Source organism: Papio anubis, chromosome 10, assembly GCF_008728515.1.
Source record: "Papio anubis isolate 15944 chromosome 10, Panubis1.0, whole genome shotgun sequence".
Classification (NCBI taxonomy): domain Eukaryota; kingdom Metazoa; phylum Chordata; class Mammalia; order Primates; family Cercopithecidae; genus Papio; species Papio anubis.
The window spans coordinates 27132001-27156241 of NC_044985.1; the positions used below are offsets into that span (position 1 = coordinate 27132001).

At 35.5% G+C, this 24241-nt stretch overlaps 1 protein-coding gene across 7 annotated transcripts in view; it reads left to right on the top strand.

Annotated features, from left to right (window-relative positions):
• The window catches only part of ARHGAP15 (Rho GTPase activating protein 15), a 627654-nt gene that overhangs the window by 103346 nt on the left and 500067 nt on the right, over positions 1 to 24241 (top strand). For all 7 annotated transcript variants that reach the window (XM_031651767.1, XM_031651764.1, XM_031651766.1 and 4 more), the window contains one exon: positions 20775 to 20864. In XM_031651767.1, coding sequence (XP_031507627.1) covers positions 20775 to 20864 — 90 coding nt within the window. The remainder of the gene's footprint in view (positions 1 to 20774; positions 20865 to 24241) is intronic.

A 24241-nucleotide genomic window follows, 5' to 3' on the forward strand; every position in this document is an offset into this window, starting at 1 on the left:
TTGATGATTTTGGAGTCTCAGTGCTGTCCGATCTGTAAACTAATTATGAATAAATTTAAAATATATCTCAGTCCTTTGTATTTTTAATTTAAACTGCCTCAGAAATTTTTTTAGGGTTTTTTGTTTTGTTTTGTTTTTATTTTTGGCTACAGTAAGGTTGAGATAATCTTTTTAAGGAAAATAAAGTACCCCTAAGGGCCAGGCACAAAACAACTTTCATCCACTTGCAGGTCCTTTGTCTTCCCTTTGAATGAGCTCTAAGGGGGAAGTCAGGAGGGGAGGAAAGTCACTGGCTTTGCTGAGTTTGGCTGCTGAAAAGATGATCTTCCCCTGCTGAGTGAGAAGAATTCCGTTGGGAAGAGAGTTTACGCAAATGTGTGGGATAATGGGAGAGATAAGATTCCATATTTTAAAGCATTTGGTTTATTTTTATTTTATTATTTTAATCTTTTTATACCAGGAGATAAAATTATCAGCTGTTAAATTTTATACAGGTGAAAGAAAACTCCCTTTCTGATTGCAGGCAAACCTTGCAAGTTAGCTAACTAATTGCATGCCTCTTGTTCAACCTTCAGAACTGTTGTAAATTGACAATAGACTTGACTTGTAGAAGAAACTTGTTAACATTTTTCTGGCAGTCCTTATTTATTACTTCTGGCCCCATTTTTAATGGTTTTATGGTTTCTACCAGGCACTCATTGTCTTCAAAGTCAATTCAGAGCAGCAACAAACTGTGTTTTGTGGTAATGGGTAAGAGAATTACAGATTCATGTTTGTGCTGCATGAATTGACTTGCTAGTCAACTTCTTGGATCCATTTCTAACCCAGTATTAAAGGTCTAGTGGGATAGCCCACATTTACCAGTTCCAGTCTTAGAGAAACGATACAACCATTGCCAGGCCTTGATTAAAGATGCTGTGGTTTTATTTTGAAAGAGATTTATGCTCAAGTTTCTGAATTTCTCTTGCACCCCCTTAGACTTGTTCTGGTGTTGTTCATTGTGCTTCTGGAAAAATGTCTGCCCCTTCCTCCTAGGGATCAGAACAAGCTGCCTGAGTGAGTGCAGAATGTGATTTAAAAGAATAAATGGTATTTTAGTCCTTATACAAATGATCTTTAAGTGTTAATGCAGCCGTGAGACAAGGCAACAAAACCAGCCAGAGCGGTATTGAAGTTGGACTCTAGGGAATGTAATTCTATTTTTACCACTTAGAAGCTGGTAACATTACTCACTTCTTTGAGCTTCAGAATCCTTACCTGTGAAATGGGCATACTGATACCTGCCAACAGAATTAGTAAATAATGAAATTAATTAGTAAAAACAAATACATAACGACCAAAAAAATTGTGCTTTATTATATCATATACTATTAAATATAGAAATATAGCATATTCTGTAGTACACAATATACAGTGGAATTATATTATTACATTAGTTTTGTACTTGACCTGATTCAGACATTTATAGAAGAGAGAATATACTAATTCAAGAAACTCCATCATGCATGACCTCCAAAAGAATGTAGCCAGAAGTAGCATAAAATACTGTCTCAGAGCAATGACTAATACTGAAAATAAAGCCATCCATCCATTTAGGGTTCTAGATTTTAACCTCCTGAATGTCCATACGAAGTATCCCAGTGCCCCCATCTTCTTCCTTTGGTTCTTACCCTTACTGTTTTCACATTTAATACAGCATGTTACAAAGTATTGTGCCTGACCCACATTCTGTGTTTGTCTACTTTTCTTTCTCACTGAAGTTCTTCCAGTGCATATCTGTCTTAGTTAGGACTGCTATATCAAAGTACCAAAGGCTGGGTGACTTAAACCACACACGTGCATTTCGCCCAGTTTTGGAGGCTGGGAAGTCCACGATGGAGGCACAGGTGGATCTGGTGTCTGCTGAGGTCCTGCTTCCTCGTTTACATCTGTCCTGTCTTCTCACTGTGTCCTCACATGGCAGAGGGCAGAAAATGAGAGAGCAGACGTTCATGTCTTTTCACATAAGGCCACTAATCCCATTCATGAGGGCTCCACCTTTATGATCTAATTACCTCCCAAAGGCCCTGCCTCCTAATGGCATCACACTGGGGTTTAAGGTTTCAACATAGGAATTTTAGAGGAACACATTCAATCCATAACAATATCCAAGTCACATTTTTATCAAAAGCAGCCTTACTGTGCAAATAAGCACAGAATCACTTTGCTTATTTTCACAGAGATTCATTGGTTTCTCAGTGAGTCAGCAACAGAGAAGGAAGAATGACCTATTCTGTTCTTGTTTTATAAAAAGGTCATTGAATCATAACTGACCACCTACTATCATCAGCATTTTATAACAGAAAGGACATTATAAAATGACGAATCCAAAATACAGAAAGGATAAAATTATCAGAATAAAAGACGCTCTTTACCAAAAAGGAAACTGTCCCCTTTATTTGCCTAACATACTCTCTCTTTTGCTCATCAGGGCAGGTGGATCTGGACTGACTGGTCGGTCCTCCAGTGAGGAGGAAAACCACTCATGTCCCTAGATTCAGATTTCCTGAATTATGAAGGAAAGGATGATGTTCGTATTCTCGTATTTTTTTAATGTATTTTTATGTACAACTCACTTAAAATCTTTAAAATATTATAAAATAATGCAGAAACCATTTTAAGTAAAATGTATAAAACATCTATGTGTATTTTTAATAGGTATTAATCAATCACCTACATAAGCACCACCCAGGACGAGGTATAGACCCTGCCAGCCCTTTAGAAGCCCCAACCCCTATCAGTTGTCCCTTTGTCATCATAGCCTCTTCCCTTCTCTGGAGTTAGCCACGAACCTGCGTGTTAGTCATTATTTTGTTGCCTTTCATTATTTTCCCACCTATAGCTATATACCTTAAAAATATAATTTAGGTGTTTTTTAATTCATATAAAGGGAATTCTAGTGTATGTTTCATTTGTTTCTTGTTTCTTTCACTAAGTATTTATTGCTTTTTCTGTCCTTTAATATTTTTATCATTCCATTTTTTTCTTTACTAGTTTGGGAGGATGCACTTTGTTTCTGTTCTGTTAGTATAGTTAACTTAGCATTACAGCATTAGTACTTATCAACAAATAAAGCTAGTGTGAGATCCTTTACCTTCTACTAAGATATTACCTTAGAATATTTTTAATCAATTTATCCCTTTCTCAATGTATATGTTATTACCATCTGGTGTTTTAATTTTTTAAATACCACTAGACATTATTATTCTCTTTTATGGAGTCAATGTTTGTTTACATTTGCCTAATATTTGGTGCATTCTTTGCTATTTATTTCTCCATGAACCTTGGACTTGCTTTCTAGAATTACTTTTTCTTCTGCTTGAAATATATTCTGAGAAATTCCTGTGCTAAGGGTCTTGCAGGGACAATCTATCTCGTAGTCTGCTTATTTTGAAAAAAATCTCTATTTCTCCCTCATCCTAGAAATATATATTCTCTTTGAATATAGAATTTTTAGTTGGTAGTCATTTTCAGTCAGCATGTCAAAAATATCATCACACTGTCTTCTGTTTTCCACTCTTACAATCAAATCACCTGTTAATATAACTGCTCTTTTCTGATTGCTCATAATATTTTTCTCATTACCTTTGTTTTTCTACAGTTTCACCATGATGCATACAGATGTCAGTTTCTTTTCATTTTTCCTGCCTGGATTGTTATGCTTCTTAAAATTATTTATTGCTATCATTAATATATTTCAGAAAATTTCCAGTAGCTATTTTTTTTTTTTTTTTTTTGGAGACAAAGTCTCACTGTGTCACCTAGGCTAGAGTGCAGTGGCATGATCTTGGCTCCCTACAACCTCTGCCTCCTATGTTCAAGCAATTTTCAGCCTCAGCCCCCAGAGTAGCTGGGATTACAAACATGCACCACAATTCTTGGCTAATTTTGGTATATTTAGTAGAGATAGGGGTTCACCATGTTGGCCAGGCTGGTCTTGAACTCCTGACCTCAAGTGATACACCTGCCTCAGCCAACCAAAGTGCTGGGATTACAGGTGTCAGCCACCGCGCCAGGCCCAATGGCTATCTTTTCAAATGTAGCCCCTTTTATATTCCCTCTCTCATCTCCTTCTAAACCTTCAATTAAACTCATGTTAAATTTCTCACTGTATTCTCTAAATGCCTTACACTCTTATTTTTCTTATATTTTTGTCTTTCTGAGCTGCATTGCAAATAATTTCTCTTTAGGTATCTTCCAGTTCTTCATTCTCCTTTCATAATGAACATTAAGCTTTTAATTTCAATTATCGTAATTTTTAGTTCTAGAATTTTGTTTCTTTTAAAAATGTACTATGTGTATTGAGTTATTTTTTTCCTGCAGGTATTTTTTAAGACTCTATTTTATTTTGTTGTAACTAGAAGGAAGAGTTGTTTTATAATCTGTATTTTGTGATTCTAACATCTAAATTTGTGTCAGTATGTTTCTGCTGGTTCTTACTCATATTGCTTTGTTTTCTTGTATGTCTGGTTATCTTTGACTGTGTGCTAATCATTGGTATTGAAATATTATCATGGGAGGCACTTTGAGGCCTAGGATAAATGTGTCCTACTCCATATTATTTTAGATTTTTCTCGTGAGGTTTGGGACCTTCCCAGAGACTGACTATCTCAATCTAAATTAACAGTATAAAACTCTCCAATTATGTCTACATAATAGGAGGGCCGTAGCTATCCTGCCACTTCTCAGGGACAAGATTGTGCCTCATTTTTTCTTATTTTCTTATTTTACATTGCTCATCTACCAAAACAGTCTTCTTTATATTTGTTTGGGTTTGGAGAAAGGCAACAACTTTAATATTGGTTCTCCCTTATTCTTTATAACACTTCGGCCAGGACCTTGCTCCATTATTCTGGGTTTGATTGACCAAAGCTCAAATGTGTAGCATAAACAAATGACCTCAGGAAAAATGCAGTTATGTTACTTTGATATTCAGCTTCCCTCACTGACTTCATATTTCCACCCCTAAAAAATGTTTACGGTGGCAGTCCCACTGTCTTTTCATATTTTCAATTCTTTTAAGGAGTAATTTTAAAAAGAAACATTTTATCCAGCATTTTTATTGTTTTCAGTGGGAGAATTGATCCAAAAACATAGCTTCTCATTACAATCTACCTCACTTTAATTTAAGTATGCATTTGGTTAATCAAGTTTGTGCTATTTATATAAATCTTGGTGGGAAAAGACTTCATAAGAATATGTATTGAAATTCTACAATGAACAGCTTGCTCGTTAGGGCTACATATAAGGCATAGAGATATAATCAAGATATAGTCTTTGCCTTATAAAATCTCTGCCAAAAAATAGAGTGAGATGAAATAAGAAACATAGTAGAGGTTTTTTTTTTTTTTTTTTTTTTTTTCCTGAGATTTTGAAGAAGGCGAGCTCACATCTGTGAAAGATTTGAATTGGGCCTTGAAGGACAGTTATAATTTGAATATGTGGAGATTTGCAGGGAGGGAGTGCAGGGGGATAAAAAACATGAACAATGGCATAAAACTGAGAATGGGCAGAGTCTGTGCACAGCAAACAGAAATGAATTTTTGGTTTGGTTTGAAGATAGGATAAAAGAAAAGGATTGAGAAGAGTATCATGACCTGAGATTTGCTATGAGGGACAAATGAGTTTAATGAGTTGTGTTAGCGTACTCCAGGTGTCTTCATTCTGGAATAATCTGTCATGGCTATTATTTTAACAAACATACACTGAATAGCAGTACTAGTCAGTGTTATGTATCTTAAAAGAGCCAGGCCTATTGTAGGGCCAAAGCAAGAGAGGATGCTCATTCTTCAAGGATCTTCATCTCATTTACTGCAGAAGTGAAAACTGTTTCCTCAGAAGCACCCACATTAGTGTTTGTTTCATCTGGTGCTAAAGAAGTACTAGGGAATCAGGAGCTGTCTGTTTGATTTATCTTCTCAGGCCTTGACTCACATTCCTTGTATTTTTCAGATACGCTTTCCTATTTTGGTATCAGTGAAGTATTTCAATTGACTCTAGCACTTCGTTTGCAGTTTGACTCCTAAGTACCTGCTGTACTTTGTGATTTTAGAGCTTCTGCTTGAAGTGTTCGGGAGGCACCTGACCATGTGCATGAGATTTGGCAAATCTCCATTTCTGGTTAAACAAAACCAATTTGATGGATTGCATCATAGAGAAGAAGCTCTGCAATTTAGAACATCCATTCATTTATTCTATCAACAGTTAACAACTCCTACCAGGTGTCACATAATTTTTTTCTTTTTGTTTTGTTCTTACCTTAGGGGCAACAGAAATATTCAAATGAATAATATATGATCCGTGCTCTTAAAGTACTCACAACATGGTAAAAGAGACATAATTTCATATAGGTTTATTATAATAAAACCATGACTAAAGTGTTAAAAAATATTAGACAACATGCTGTGGAACCATAGATTTAGCTATAGCTGGTCTTTTTCCAGAGAAACTACTATTGCAAATAATGTTCAGCTTATGTATCTCTCCTTTTGTTCAAATATTACCTTTTGAGATTATTATATCAAATATTATTGAGCATCTCTTATGTTTAAGTCACTATGATAGATTTTTAAGTCACTATGATAGGTGCTCTGAAAGATAAAAAAATGAACCAAACTGAAACAAATAGGAAGTATGGCCTTAGACTGAGCATAGTGAAAAAATGGATGTTGGTAGTTGTCCTAAAATGGCATGAACAAGACGTGGGGTTGTTTTATGATAACTCAGAGAAGAGTGTGATTGCTTCCATTTGGATAGGATTTGAAATATGTTCATGGGGGAAGTGACATTTGAGCACATTTTTGAAGGATGAATAGGATTTTGATGTAAAAGGGGGCAAAAGATATTTTATGTACTAATAAGAAAGTAATTAATAATGAAATATGGAAAATTCTTTTTTGTTATTTATCTTACAGATGTATATTGATCTCTTGCCTTCTTCCATGCACTGTGTACTAGTCACTGTTCTTGAAATGTTTTAATGGCGGTTCCCTGAGGCCTAGAGTGAATATTTCCTAGTCCACACTATTTTGTGTTTCTTCTATAAGTTGCCTGGGAGTGAGGAATAGCTTCAAACTAAGTTAAGGAACAGCATTGTGGAACAGCAAGCAGTGTAATTTGGTTAGAAAGTCAGTGTGGAACTGGTTTATGAAAGACCTTGAACAGGACTGGGAGAAGAGATCATTTCATTCTGTAGACAATGTAACCAATATGAAATATTCTCAATTTCTCAATTAAGAGAGACTCAGAGTTTTCAGATGTTTGGGGAATTTACACACACACACACACGTATATACATATGTGTGTGTGTGTATATATATATATATAGAGAGAGAGAGAGAGACAACTGATATATATATATGTATATATATAAAATTAAGTCTGTCTTAATTTTGTATATGTATAATTTAAAAACACATGCAGGACTTGGTAAATTATCTGAGAGACATGTTCTAAAAATTTATGCAAATAGATGTGAGCAATAAGGCCTGAGCTCTTACGACAGAGAAAATTGTAAAATGGCTGTTTGTCATCATTTTGGCTCAATGCATTTAGTAAATCCAGGACATCTTTTCACTGACAAAATATTTTGATATTCTCATATGTCTCTGACCTCCAACAGTATGGTCATTTCTAAAGAAGTTCTAGTGCAAAGAGAACAAGCAGAGCTATTCATCTAAGGAGAGCTAAAAACATGCTGTCCCAAGAACTAGGTGTGTCACCATCTCAGTGAGCAATGGCTGCAAACCTAGTGATGTTTTCATCTGACTCCAGAATATCTGTTTAGTGTCACACCCTGCTTAAACAAATGCATTGTGTAAAGTGTTTCTGCTAACAATCAGATGCTATGGAACTCATTCTCATCAATTGGGTGGATGAGAGCCACTGTTTCTATTGTATTCATCACATACTGCTCAGAAAATTTAGTGTCACTTTTGATATAAATTCGAAAACATGTAAACATTTTAGGGAATATTTTCCCCCTAAAATTCTGTGGTTCTAAAGCCAGTATATTCAATAGAAAGCCTATATGTTGGTTGTGTAAGGGACTTTTTTGTTACTCTTACGTTTTTTATTTTACATTGTACTAATATGTATTTTTAATCAGAGCCAACAACTGTCAATTTTTACTTTTTAAAAATTATATTTTGGCATTTTACGTTTAAGTCTTTAATCCATCTTGAGTTAATTTTTGTATATGGTGTAAGGAAGGGGTCCAGTTTCAATTTTGGGCACATGGTTAAGCCAGTTCCCCCAGCACCATTTATTAAATAAACTATAAAAACCCTAGAATGAAATCTAGACAATACCATTCAGGACATAGGCACAGACAAAGATTTTATGATGAAAATGCCAAAAGCAATTGCAACAGAAGCAAATAGTGACAAATGGGGTCTAATTAAACTAAAGAGCTTTTGCACAGCAAAAGTAACTATCATCAGAGTGAACAGACAACTTTCGGAATGGAAGAAAAAATTTGCAATCTATTAATCTGACAAAGTTCTAATATCCAGAGTCTATAAGGAACTTAAACAAATGTACAAGAAAAAAAAATAAACAACCCCATTAAAAAGTAGGCAAAGGATGTGAACAGACACTTCTTAAAAGAAGACATACATGCAGCCAAAAAACATATAAAAAAAGCTCAACATCACTGATCATTAGATAAATGTAGATCAAAACCCCAATGAGATACCATCTCGCACCAGTCAGAATGGCGATTACTAAAAAGTCAGAAAGAACAGGTGCTGGTGGGGTTACAGAGAAAAAGGAACACTTTTACACTGTTGATGGGAGTGTAAATTAATTTAATCATTGTGGAAGACACTGTGGTGATTCCTCAAAGACCTAGAGGCAGAAATATCATTTGACCCAGCAATCCCATTATTGAGTATATACCCAAAGGAATACAAATCATTCTACAATAAAGATACATGCACGTGTATGTTCATTGCAGCACTGTTTACAATAGCAAAGACATGGAGTCAACCTAAATGCCTATCAATGATAGACTGGATTAAGAAAATGTGGTACATATAGACCATGGAATACTGTGCAGCTATTAAAAGGAACAAGATCATGACCTTTGCAGGGACATGGATGGAGTGGAAGTCATTATCCTTAGCAAACTAACACAGGAAGAGAAAAACACACTTATAAGTGGGAGCTGAATGATGAGAACACATGGACAGAGTGTGGGGAACAACAAATACTGGGGCCTGTTGGAGGGGGTGGTGGGGAGAGGCACAGCATCAGGAAGAATAGCTAATGGATGCTGGGCTTAATACCTTGGTGATGGGATGATCTGTGCAGCAAACCACCATGGCACACATTTAGCTATGTAACAAACCTGCACATCCTGCACATGTACCCCTGAACCTAAAAGTGGAAGAAAAAAAATGTATTTTTAAAAGGTACAATGTGATGTTTTGGTGCATGTATACATTGTGGAATGATTAAATCAAGCTATTAATATATCCATTACCTCATTTTTTGTGTGTGATGAAAATATTTAAAATATAATCAGTGATTTTTAAGTATATAGGATATTATTATTAACTATAGTTACCATGCTGTACAATGGATCTCTAGAATTTATTTTTCTTGTCTAATAGAAATTTTGTACACTTTGAGCAACATCTCCCCATACCTTTCCCACAAACCCCCAGGCCCTGGTAAGTACTATTCTCTCTGCTTCTATGAGTTTGATGTTATAAAAATTTTACTTTTAAAAACAGAAAACTTTTCTAAGTCATTTAAGGAACTATTAACTTTTCCAAACCACTCATTCAGCCATAACCTTGGAAGCAAAAATGGGCAACATAAAAGGCCTCATCAAAATAATTGGTTTTCAGCCTGGCCCACATATTGAGACCCTGTCTCTACAAAAGTTATTTTAGAAAATTAGTTGGGTGCCGTGGCCCACGCTTATAATCCCAGTACTTCGGGAGCCCAAGGCAGGTGGATCATCTAAGGTCAGGAGTTTGAGACTAGCCTGTTCAACATGGAGAAACCCCATCTCTACTAAAAATACAAAAAGGAGTTGGGTGTGGCGGCGCACACCTGTAACCTGAGCTACTTAGGAGGCTGAGGCACAAAAATTGCTTGAACCCAGGAGGTGGTGGTTGCAGTGAGCCGAGATCCCATCACTGCCCTCCAACCTGGGTGATAGAGTGAGACTCTCTGTCAAAAAAAAAAAAAAAAAAAAAAAAATAGCCATACATGATGGTCATGCACCTATAAATCCAGCTACTTGGGAGGCCGAAGCAGGAGGATCACTTAAACCCAGGTGTTTGAGGCTGCAGTGAGCTATGATTAAGTCACTGCACTATAGCCTAGGCAATAGAATGAGACTCTGTCTCTAAAAAAATAAAAATAAAAAATAAAATAAATAATAATTTGTTTACTTTTACAAAATATTGTTTACTTTCAATATGAGTAATGAACACACACATTAATTAAATAATGCAATATATCTAATGCTCATTCACTGTAGTATGACTTTAACAACAAAATGAACTTATTTATGGAGGGAAAATGATGTGATTTAGCAAAAAGATGAAAATAGTTTCAATCAGAAAGCTATTCATGAATTATTGAGTATTCCGTGCAAAATGAATATGGAATGATTTTATCTTTGTAGAGTGAGTATTGAGCCCTTATTCAGACCCCCGCTTAAGAAGATCATGAAAAAATGGAGGGGCAAACAAAAGATCTATCAGCCTTAGACTAATGAAGGCATTTTAAAATCTCTGTTTAATCATTTAATTCTCATAAGAGTAGTATTCTTGCCACATCAGCATGGTTATCATTGATGCAGTATGTTAGTATAGCTGTAGATTGCACCATCATATGGCCTCATCATACATTTAATGATTAGAAAAAACAAGTTACAGTTCAAAATCTGGAGGATAATGGGTAGAGATGGAAATACAGAGAAGAAAAAAAGGAAATTAAAGTCCCGTGTTTTATTAATGTAAACTTTGTAAGGAAAAAAAATCAAGTGATCGATATTGCTATAAATGAAGCCATGTTCTCTGGTTATATTTTTTTCAAGTTTTGGCCATTAACTATAATAAATTCTGTATCTTACATAATTTTTAATAACCGCAAAAATCCATGAAATTGACAGGATTCTTTATAAATGGATCAGAGCTTACTGTCCCTCAATAAACCTCACCTTAGGCTCTCTCAGAAAACTATTTTAATTATGAAGCTTGTCTCTCTGTGGTTTATCGTTTTGGTCAATGAAATGCATCTGTTTTGGAGCTTGCATTTCTCTAAGATAAAATGAGCTTTCACCCCACAGTGCATTTTTTAATTTATAGAGTATATGTATAGTCTTTCTTAAAAATTCACTACTAAATTGAAATGCTCTGAGAAGCAGTATCACATTAGGTAGAAACAGGGGCTTTCAAGTCAGATCACCTGGGCTAGGAATCCCAGGTTAATGTTTTACTTGCTGCTCTAGTTTATTTTCAAATGTTAATGATAACTTTATTTTCATATATTTCTTGGCCATCTCAACTGCAATATGAGATTAACAAAGGTGACTATCTCATAGAACCACACGTGAGAAAATTGATGCAATGTGCCTGTCACAGAGCAAACATAATAAATCTTAATTGTATTTATCATTGTCGTTATTATTACGTGAAGCAATAGAGTACGGTCGTTAGGAGTAGTGGCAGATGAGAGAAGGGTAAAGGGAGAATGTGGGAAAGATCTGCATGTGCCTAGAAGTCTTTTTGCTCACATTTCAGTGGTAAGAATGAATAATTGGCCACATTCTGATGCAAATAGGGCTGGAAATAAAGTCTTCAGCTGGCGAACTGGCTCCCAGTGACAACTAAAGGTGCTTGAAGAGGGACCACAGCACACATTTTGGTGGAGAGCGATTTGCCTCTGCCATAGTGAGAGCAACATCAGTTGTCTCAATCCTGGTTTTCTGGAAGACAAAGCCTGAATTAAGAGCCAGGCTTTATTTGGGAGGTACAAATCCAGGACACAGAGAGTGAAGTGAAAAGGATGTCAGGCCAGAAATGATGGGGAGTGGTACAGGGATGTTACTATGTTGGCTCCCCTCTTCAATGAGCTTCAAAGAGACAGAGAGAAAAGGGGCTGCAAGTACACTGGTGAAAGCTTAAACCAATCTATGGGAGGAAGGGAGCAGAAGAAGGAAAAGGAATTTATCTCCCATATTTCTTCCCATTTCCTGCACTTTTCCCATTTCCTGAACTTTTGGTTAAATTTCACCACCAAGAGTCTTCACTTGCCTGCATCAGTTGGACCTGCCTCAGCCTTGGGAGGCTACTCAGAAAGCCAGGTCCCACACCCTGCAAAGTGGCATTTCATCCAAAGTAGGAAGTAGTGGAAGGAGCCAAAGGCCCCTGTATAATCTGGCAGCCTTGTGGGGGAAGTCTGGCATTCCAAGAAGGTGACTGGTCATTCTCAAGAGGTGGACTGCATTGCCCAGGCAGAGATGGTCATCTACAGGGACAGCTGAGGTTGACTGAGTGGATGACAGTCTAAGGGGAAACTCTGAGGAGGCACCTGAGACATCAAAAGTGTACCCAAGCTATTCACCTTGCAGAAATAAATTACCTTTTTAATATAATGTAAATGTAAAACTGTATCAGTTCAGAACAAAATAAACTAAGTAGAAGCGATTATATTTATTCCAGCAAGATTTTGATTCAGAAACAAATGCAATAGGTGCTCATTTCTTGAAAAGTATAGAATACTTTCTCCTCAAAAACAAACAAAAAGCACATAACATTCTCGTGCCCACAATCACTAACAAAGGTTTATTTTTCTGAAAATGTGGTTTGATTTGGTCATGTAATATACTGAGAAATTTCACTGTAGAAACAATTTCTGTTATTATTAACATCATTTATATTCATATACATAAAACTCACATCTTATAATCAAAGTATCCTCTTTTATGTTGACAGGGGCCATACTTTAGACATTAATAAGATCAGGTATCCATTCAGTCCTCTTTCCTGAATCATTTTGCCCAAATGAGAATATATAAATGAGTTTTATCCTCCTCCATGAACAATTTTCCAGAATCAAAACCAGTTATGTGATAAAACTTAATTCCTCTAAACAGATTTTGTGTTTCGTGTTTCAAAATGATAAGGACAATCTGAGTCTATATTCTGGAATAGCAATTAATCCAAAATAAAAAATGGCACTAATAACGTATTTCATAAAATCTGAGCTTTGTCTCTCTTTTTGAACCACATCTAGTAATAAGGGTATAAGGCTGTGTGGTCAAATGATTTGTGGCCTGCGTATATGCCCAATCTTCATCATGGAAGCTATCATCAAGCTAAAGAGCATCTGGCCTTTGATATTTTCTTAATATACATTAAAAGACTATGGACCCCAAATATCCCATAAAGAAAAATGGGAAACTTAATCCCACAGGTTTAATCTAAGTCGGAGAAAAAAATATTACAGAGAAAATACTCTGTTAGCTGTTATTGGGAAATGGTGAAGATAGACGAAGAGAATAATAAAAATCAGAAGTGCGAGAGACCTAGGGTCAATTTTTAATGACTTCACATTCCTCTAAAAAAGAAGCTTTTATGTTTTATTGTCCAAAAGCAGTAACTCTTAAATAATTCTATTTAAATATTTTAAAAATCAGTTATTTCTATTCTAAGTTCACCCCAGAAGAGATATGGTGTGTACATTCTTAGATTTAAATTCATATTTAGTCATTTTTTAAAAAGTGTATTTTTATAATGATGTACAATATGATCCATTGGCATCGTGCTGTTCATTAGCAGACTTTTTCTTGTGTTTTATAGCTGTAGAATCAGAAATATGTTTTCTATTAAAGGATTCTTTAATTTCAGGCTTCTTGAATAAAATCTTGATTGTCTTCCAAATAAATTCTACAACTTTACTGAACTACTTATTCCAATATTTAACATTTAAATACTGAGAAGTTTTTCTTCTAATAATCTCTATTCCCCAAAACGGTTCTTCAGGCATAGGTCTTTCTGCTGTAGCTTTGTGAAAATGAACTACTTATTAGGACAATTTTTACACAATCCTCAAGCTATTTATTCTAGTTTTCTCTTTTTAAAGAGAATATATTTATTATTACCAATAACTTTGTTTTTTTTCTGTCATACTTTTGAATTCACCCCAAATCTCTATTAACTTTGATTGTACCAGATGATCAGTTCTTAAAGTCGGTATAAAATGGAAATATTATCCTGTACCCACCTACATACTTCTTTCTTTGTAACCTGTCATTCTGAGATGTATTATTTATTTTTATTTGTTAATGCATTGGAATCAACCCCGATATTTTCCATTGTCATTCTCTATACAGTTCCTCAATTATTTCAATAGTTCACAAATATCTGTTGAACACTTATTTGGGGCCACTTTGCTAGATTCTGGAAGAATAAAGAACCATAAGACAAACCCCCTTCTCTTACTGGATAGCTAGGGGAAAAAAACACACCAAAAAGGAGTAGCAATGTGTGACTAACAAGAGTTGTAACACAGTATGTTTCAAATAGGAGAAATGGTGGAAGGAGTAAGTGACTACCTGCAGAGGCGAAATTCTCCCCGTGGATATTTTTATTTTTTTAACTTGTGTCTTGAAAATGAGCAAGATTACGGCAGATGGCAGGCAAGCAGGGTAGATTGAAGAGAGAGATAAATGTATTTCAGATGAAAAGAATGAATGCATACTCAAATCCCAAATGTCTGGCGTTGTGAAAACACATTGCATTTTGGAAACTGCCATGGATGTAGCATAGCTGGTGTGGAGAAGAATGGGAGAATGCATAGAACCGAGAGGGATGGTTGGAGGAGGACAGAAAGGAGCTCGTATACCTTACCAAAGGATTTGGACACTACCCCATAGATGAATGTTCCACAATGTGAGGTTTGTGTCTTTGAGGGGAAAAAAGGTCAAAATACAGAGAATGTATTGCAAGGGTTTTTGGCCACAGAGGCAAGAGGTAGAAGAATTCTGGTGAGAGAAAATAAGAACTCTACTGAGGTTAGGGTCATGAGATGGAGAAAAAGGAACTAATTCCAGAATTTGAGACTTTGTGCCTTTTGATTATGGATGGTGAAAGAAAGGAGGGAGTTAAGAAACTTTCAGGCGAAGGGAGTGAAGGGATTATTAAGTAAGACAAGCAACAGAGAAAAGGAGGCAGGTGGGAGAAGAAGATAATGATTTCACTGAGGTGTCTGTGCTACACTCTCATGATAGTGTAGAAAATATAATTCTGACACATCAGAGTGAGCTGGGGGCCAGAGGCACCCATCGAGGGGTCAACATATGGCAGGGGATGGGGCAAGACTAGGGGCAAGAGCAAAACCCATAGGAATCACATGAGTGAGGAGAAATGATGAGGGCCTAGAACGCTAAACCTGGGGTTACCAACATTTAGAAAGTGGGAAGAGGAAGAGGAGTCAGTAGAAGAAACTGAAAGGGAAGAGTATAAAAGGTGAAAGAAGAATTTAGAGAAAAAAATGCTTCCATAGCCAAGAAACAAGAGGGCTCTAAGGAGAAGGGCCAACAGAATCTAAGAGTGCAGAGTTCAAGTCAGATGCAGATGGGAAACAAGGCATCAGATTGTTTTTGTTGACCTTAATGGTTAAGACATTTTAGAAAAGTCAAAGAAGGAAGTAAACACCAGACTACAGTGTTGAAGAAGAGAATGGAGTCTGGGCAAACAGAGAACATGAATTGAGGAGAAGGATGAATCTGGCAATAATGGAAAGGAAATAAGTGAGATTGAGAAAAAGTGAGGGTGTGGAGTTGATGCTTGCTTTTCTTCTATTTTTTTCTTTATAAACAGGGGTGATGAACATGGTTAGAGGCTGAAGATATAATCTATTTGAGAGGGAGAAAGTAGAAGGAAATGTGAAATTCTTATTCTTGGACAGCTCCAGAAATGAGGGACAAGACTGGATGAAATTAGGAACTAGAGACAAACAATCCTTGGGCAGAAGGAGTAGCTCTTCCTCTGAGGCAAAGCAGGACATGCCTTGCGAGTCCTTTCTGTGCTTTATGGTACTGACAGGTCAGGTAATTTGACACTCACAGAGGCCACTGTCCTGCCAAGGTATGGTAGTTTATTAGACAGATGGGCCAGTCACAGCCCCAGAATTCTGGGGCCAGAAGACAAAGTGGGAAATGATGACTCAAGGAAAAAAATAGAAAATGTGAATTATTATTCTTGGTCCTGAAAAAGATGTTGATTTTTAGGTGAACTAGTAGGAGGAAAAGATGAGTGTGGAGGGGAGGCCATGGATTCCATTGTGATCAAAACCCTAGAACTTGGAATCTGATAAAAGTAAATTCATATCAACTCAGGCACTTTCTAAGTACATGATCTCATGTCAGGCACTTGGCCACTCTCTGCTTAGGTTTCTTCATGTGTAAGTTGAAAGCACTGGTAATATTTTCACAAGATTGTTGTAAGAAGTAAATGAGAAATCAATATTAAGCTTTCAGAGTGCAATAGAGGAAGCTATCATTAAACTTTATATTCGTTTGTTTATTTGGATTACACAGACTAAGTATGAAAGTGGGAAGAGTTGTGACTGTTCTAGCACAAGGGCTATGATCTCCATGAAGTCGGAACAAACCATTTCATGGGGTGGACTTATAAGGGTTGAAGCTTTCAGAGAGCAGTGTCAAGAGGAAGAAGAGAAAGTGACTAGGAACACATACAAAGTTTGCTAAGCAGAGTCAAAGACCCAGCTGAAGAAGGTAGACATTATTTGTAATATTGCTACCCTAAGTAGTCAAAAGTTATTTCTCCAGTATTCGGGGATATGAGGAATATTATGGAGGGGCAAGCAGATGAGAGTGATATCCTTGGAGAAGAAGGCAGGTGGAGGGGGTGGTTGAAGTAACTGTGGAATCAGGAATATAAGCCTGGACATGAAAGGAAGTGAAGCCAGGAAGGAATTCAGAGACTGGGAGATTGCACAAAGGTCGATTATTTTAATAGCATCAGAAACACACATAACAGGGTGGGGGTAAGAAAATCTCCAAAAATGGAATCTGTCAGATGAGCAGCAGAATGAAAATCACTGAAGTGGAGACAAGGTGAAGCAGTGAGATTGGAAGGAATGCAAGAGACTGGGCAAGGTCCTGGAGAGGATAGCCACGGACAGGGGTTGGATTGTGATAAACCCATGCCAGGTGCTGTGGGATTTGCCTTAGGAAGCTGTAGGGTAAACACACCTGATAGCAATAGCTTAAGAATCTCCTTGGAATGACCCTCTATGACAGACACACCTGAACGTGTGTTTCAAGCTAGGGAATCCAGGAACAGCTAACCTGGAAATTCGTTCCTTGTCCATGAGAAACACCTGAGCCCTCATCCAGTCTCGTGGATCACAGGCCGCACAGGTGAATGAGGCTCTGAGGTTTGTGGTGCGGTGGATGAAGGTTGCCAGGTGGAGGTCCTTAAAGGGAGGGTGTTAAGTGAAAATACTATATAAACTGTATGCTGGTAGCAAGAGGTTGTGGTTTTCCTGCCCAGCCCTCCGCTGCTGGGCTGTGTAGTTATGTTGTCCAGCCCGCTGCCACTGGTGTATTCCTGTACATGAGATGGTTCTCCTGTCCAACCTGGCACCACTGGCCTCTTTCCCTGATATATAAACCCTTCGTAAAATCCCATATCTTGTTTGCTGGTTCTGGGTCTCATCTTCGGCCTCTTGAACCTCAGTCCTATTGGGGTTAGTAAGGATTCAGCACAACAGATACTGATGAGAACGTTTTGAGATTGACAAAGCTAGATGATGAGAAAACTGTAAAAGCTTAGACTGTTTTTACCCACAGGTTTCCTTTAGCCCTATAGCATATGGAGTTTGTAGATAATTATACAGAAATCTAAAGCTAATGTGAGATTTTTTCAAGGAAGAGTCAGTATCTCCCTTATCCCTGGAGTTCAGGGAGCCCAGCACAGTGGGTAACACATTGACACATAGTAGGTGTGCAATAAATGTTAATTGAGTGTGTAATATCACATTCAATCCAAATATGAGTCCATTAAACCGTTTCTCACTTTTCCAAATCACAAACCAAAGACTGCTTAACCATTAAAAAAATACAAATCTTAATTGCTGTAAAACTGGGAATTTTGAGACACTTAAAGTCTTCCTTCCAAAGCACAAAAGCTAGTTGCATTTTAGTATTTTTCCTTCATTCATGAATTCAGCAAATATTCATTGAACAACAACTATGTGCCAGGCACTGTTCCATACATTGGGAAAAACAGTAGAGGGAAAGGCAAACAAGGCCCTAGCTCAGGGAGCTTAATTCTGGTGGGGGAAACACAGACAGTCAGCATATAAAAATATATATGTTAATTTCAGTTAGGAGGAGGGCTGCAGTGAAATTAAAATAAGTAGTGGGATGGAGAGTAACCAGGGTACTGGAGTACAGCTCTTTTATATATAAGACGGTCAAGGAAGACCTCTGACAAGGTGACATTTAACTGGGAACTGAAGGATAAGAAGGAGCCAGCCGTGTGAAGATTGGGAGGTATTCCAGGTAAACAGGTGGTGTAAAGGACCTACGGCAAGATCAAGTTTAACAGAGAAGGACAAAAACAAGATGAATATGTCTATTCTGGAGTCTAGTGAGAAAGCCATAGCTTTTCCCAAATTCTTACATGTTTTTAGCATATGATCACAGTGTATATTCAATTTTTAAGGGCTGCATCATGGTTAAGAACCGTCTGTGCAGTGACACTGCTTGGATCTAAATCCTGGCCACTCCATTTCTAGCTGGGTAACCTTGAAGAAATTGACCTAACCATTCTGGCAGGTTTTCTTACTTATAACTTAGTGATGATAATGCCTACCTCATAAAGTTGTGAGTGTAAGATTTCACAGAATCATTTGGTTAACATTTATTGCACACTTATTTTGTGTCAATGTGTTAGCCACTGTGCTGGGCCCTAGAGCTCCAGAGGCAACGAAAATACTGAATCTTCCTCATATTAGCCTTAGGCTTCTGTATAATTACCCACAAACTCTCTGTGATACAGAGGTTATATACTAAACAAATTATTACTAATTGTTGTAAAGTACTTAGGTAAGTACCTGGAACATAAAAAGTGCTCTTAAAATAATTATACCTTTTTATTTTCCCCTGACTTGACTGTATGGGAAAAATAAACCATTTTGTTACATACTCTTAATGATTATTTTTGTTGGCTCTGAGTATCCCCTAATTTAATTAAATCTATAAGAAACATGTTGCTAATTTTTCTACCTCATAAATCACTTCATAAAGAACATCACTATCATGCTTTGAAATTTTCTAAAATAGTGATCACCTGGGTGGCAGAGTGTGGGTGAACCAGTAAAAACTTTACACTGATCCAAATCTCTTGATGGGTTTCTCCAGAGGTTCCTAAATAATAACAACAAAAAAGGTAGTTATGCTATCAAATTCTATCCTGCCTGCTAGTTTATCCTGTAGGAGAGTTATACAATGTTTCAAAAAAAAAAAAAAAAAAAATCAGTTGCCAGAAAACTCGTAATTTACCGTTAAAAGACAAATTTCTGGCTTCTGAAAAAGTCTATTTATGTTAAACTTATAGAATTGGATATAATGGCTAAGAGGCAACAAATGTGGACAGAATGTTTTTAAAATATATTTACCATTCTTTCATAATTTCATGTTTTATCCTAATGTTCATAATGTTAAAAACATTGTCTAAAAATATTATAAGCTTCATATACTAAAATTCTGAAGTATTTTATGGACAATGACTTGAGAAAAGTATCGAATGTATAGAGAAACCTAGAAAATTTATCTATGGAGAAACTTCTTGAAAAAATAGTAAAGAAATTCTCCAAACTGCTAAACATTTTAAAAAATAATTGGTGGTATGGAGGTATGCAAATGCAAAGTTGTATAAGGATGATTAACTTGAATCAAGTGAAAATATGAAAACACAAATATGAGTGATTATTGTGAATTATTGAAATAAAAAACATCTTTTAATTAATACCCACGTTGTAATTGTGTAGTAGGAAGCACACATTATAATCTATTTTGTCTAAGTCAAATTTACTAAATGAAATTATATTTATGTATATAGTCTTAAAGTCTGAAAAGTGAATTTCTAAAAGGCACAGTTGACACTTAATAAATATGTTATTGAATTTGCTAATATGTGAAACAAACCTGCAAGGGGACTTTGAGATTAATCCACCTGCTCAATTTTCTAGATGATGTAGTCAGATTCTAAGCAACTTTACTGTAGTCGCAAAGCTAAAACTCTAACAGTTTTTTGCATTGCATTATGATTTATCAATTTTTTCTTTTACTGTTAGGTCTAAAAGTAATATAACTTAACATGCTTTTATGTTACTTTAGCGATTGAAGAGCAATATTCCATATTACTAAATAACAGATTTTAAAACTTATTATTCTTAAATTACTAAAGAATACCATCTCAACATATCAGTATTCTAGATATTAATTTTTCCTATGGTCTACAGTTAATTAAATAATTTTTAAAATAGGTCTTTAATTTTAGACATTTAAAAATATCAGGTCCCAAATAAAAATTCTACAAATTAGGTTTCCCCTGGGGAAAACAACAAAGGCATTATATCATAAATATGTATAGCTACTAACTCAAAAACTCCTATTTCTCTGACATCCATCTATAATGTTGCATCCTTTTATTCTTATTTCATTTTTCTGTTTACAGAAAACTGGGCACAAACCAGAAAGTGTGGATTTGTGTGGAGCACACATTGAATGGGCCAAGGAAAAATCGAGCAGAAAGAATGTCTTTCAGGTAAGAATGTTACATATATTCAATTTATTCCTGTTCTCTCTAAATCTGAGTTCTCTTGGGTAACTAAAATAAGACTACCTTCTTGTGATGTGTTCATGTACAAGAACTAGTTGTCTGAAGGTCATGAAAGGCGACTCCTCTTCCCAGTTGAATTTTTGGTTTTTTGGTTGTTTTTCTGGTGACTGGTTGCTATCTGGACACAAAATATATGTTGCGTGTTGATTAATATAAACATATAAAAGTCATTGACGTTTGCAGTATATGTAGTAGATGTCCGGGGTTCAAACATAGGATGTTTGACTTAAATAGATTTGATCTAGAATTTTCAGATGCACACAAACTAAGATTCACCAAGTGTAAGCTAGTTACATTCATTGACACTCTTGCCTTCCAGTCATTAATTGCATTTACCAGTGTAACTTACAAGAATGGAAAGGGCTGAACAGCTATAAAAAAAAAAAAAAAAAAAAAGATTCTTTCATATTGTATACTTTAGTTTTTTGAAAAAAACAACTTGATTCATGATTACAATCATATTCCATCGAATAGCAAGAACCAGATGAAATCCTTGAGAGAGATAAAATTGGAAAATGTAATTTCACATGTTACCAGAATCACCTAATTTGCATGATTTATCTGGCAATTAATAATTTTAGATTATGGAGTTTGATTTTTGTTCTATTTTATATGAAATTTTTATATTTCCAAAGTAACCAGTAATTAGATATATTTCAGGATTTATATAATTTAGTTGAAAAGAGAGATAGATTATGATAATTATTTTCAAATTAAATGTCTTCTGAGAGCATGTTGGCCCTTGAATAGAAGTCAGTTCTTCTGTACTTAAATGCTTTGTTGAAATTAATAATTGGGTCATATAGAAGCATAGGTAGGTGACATTTTCTACCTATACTCTTCACTGAGGGGAAGAGGCTGGTTTCCAGTTTGGTTTGTATTTTCCAGATGCTATTCAGGTATATCCAAATAATTTGGGTCCATTAAATATTTTAACACATTCTGGAATACATTACTATTCTGATTCTAGTTTTATTTTACTTAGGTATAGAGACTTTTTATCAAAAAAGAAAGTGAGAGGATATATACAATTATTATTTGCCAATTAAAAATAAAATTAAGGAAGGAAATAAAAGGGAGAGAGAAAAGATAGAAGAAAACCAAAAACACTTGTCCTGAAGTCAATGCTCTAAAGCTGAAAGTGACTAAAATGTGACTTACAGAATCAAGAAGGAGAAATACACTGTCCTTTAAAGCGAGGAACTATAGATCAGTAACTTCCCTTTTTCCCCAATTTTCTTACTCTTATTATTCTACCATAAATAACACAATTTAGAGGTTACACTCCTAGCCTTATGACAACCTAGATGATCAACTTAAGAAGCTCTGAACTAGACCGGGTAAGCTCAGTGGTAGAGCCTCATTATGTACTGTGAATTTAGCATCCTAATCACCAACACTGTAAAAGACATTGAAATTTGCCATAGACATTATTCTTGGACAATAGCAATTCTTTGGAGATGGGCTAAGCCAGCCTTTTTCAGTTTCTTCTGTTAATCTTATGAAGAGTTAAATTAGTTCACAAATCAGGATGACAGTCAACTATATATGATGCATAGAGGGCTGAAAATATTGATGAAAAATCATGTATATTTTTATATAACTATGAGCATTATGTGCACAGATATACATGTCAGCCACCTATGTTGATAGTGTGTATCATCCCAATCTTTCCAGGATGTGACTAACCACCTCCTGTTGCAATTTTCTACTTGATTTTTATATTTTTGAATGTAGATCCTTCCAAAGATATTAAAAAGTATTCTCACTTTTGGTAGCTTTCTGGAGGTGAAAATTTTGCCAGCTAGTTTTGTTTGTAATGTAATTGAACAGTTGATGGGGCCTCAGTGTTCTTACAGACACTTTTTAAAAAATCTTGTACTTTTAGAGAAACAAGAGGTGATCATGCGGATATTGTGAATAACAAAGCAAAAGAAAAGATTCAAGTTTCATGTTCTGTTTCATTCTTTTTGAGTGAATCCCTTGGTTTCCTTGTTGTGCTGAAATCTTTTCATCACCTAAATGCATGAGTTTTGGTAAAATTTACTAATACATATCCATAGATCCAGACTATGAGAGTAAGCCTTTTGAGAGGAACAATATAAATAGCTTTTATAGTTCTGTTAACAAAAAAGCATCGGGAAGGATTTGCCAGAGAGCTAAATCTAGATGACTTGCATCAATATTTGATTAGATACATTAGCTGGTCGAACTCTCAAATGATCAGAATAAACATGATTATATCTCAAAAACATGGTATTAAGGCATTGTTGGACGTTGGAGTGTGTGTGCAATGGTTTCATTATCTACAGAATAATGAAGTATTTCTTCCTGACTGAAAAAGACCATCATAGCTTCAGCTGATGTGCTACATCGGAAATAGCTTTAGAATTCCAAGTTTGAATTAGGCTTGGTGTTCAATCTCAGTCTATGAATTATAGATTACAGATAGCAAGTGACTATTGAGATTTTTGGTTCAAGGAAAATCAAAGAAGAGCAAAATTAGAAATAATCTTAAAATTTGAAATCTCTCTTTTAAAAAAAGTTTGATGGATTAGCAATTGTATGCCGCGTAATTACAATGTCTGCAGAGAAGTTGAACTTAAAATGAATAGGAAAACAAACAAAAAATTGTGTGTGCCTGAGAGATGCTTGCAAGTCTCAGAAGCACACATTTGTGACAACCAAAAATGGACAGATTTCATTTATTTCATTTGTTCATATATGCTCTTTGGATCTTTGAGTTGTTTTCTCTTTGTATTAAAAGCCAAGTTTTCCTTCCTAGTTGAAATCCTATCAAACAGTTGACATGGATTCAATCTTATTTGATTGGTATGTGGAAACATAACAATGACAACATTAATTATTAAGTTTTAGTATTCAACAACTTTCAGTAAATCAGAATGATGCTCGCGTGCTAAGTTTAAGAATATCTACATATTTTATAACAGCATACTCTTTGGCCTAATTGGTACATCTTAATAAATAATAAAAGAATTAACTTCTATAACAAAGTATATATTAGATGTTATAATTTATATTAAAATATATACATGTATATACAAGTGTAAAATATATATACTTATATACATAAAATATATATATGCAAATATACATATGTATATATACTATACCTGTGTATGTACACGCCTAATAGCTTGACTTTAGGAAATAGAGTAAGCACTTCCACACACAAACACAGAAAGATACTACACATTTATAAAAGATCATACAAATTCTAAGTTAAAATGGTAAATGTCCATTGCTGCTAACTTTTGTTTAATTCTGCATTTATGTTCATT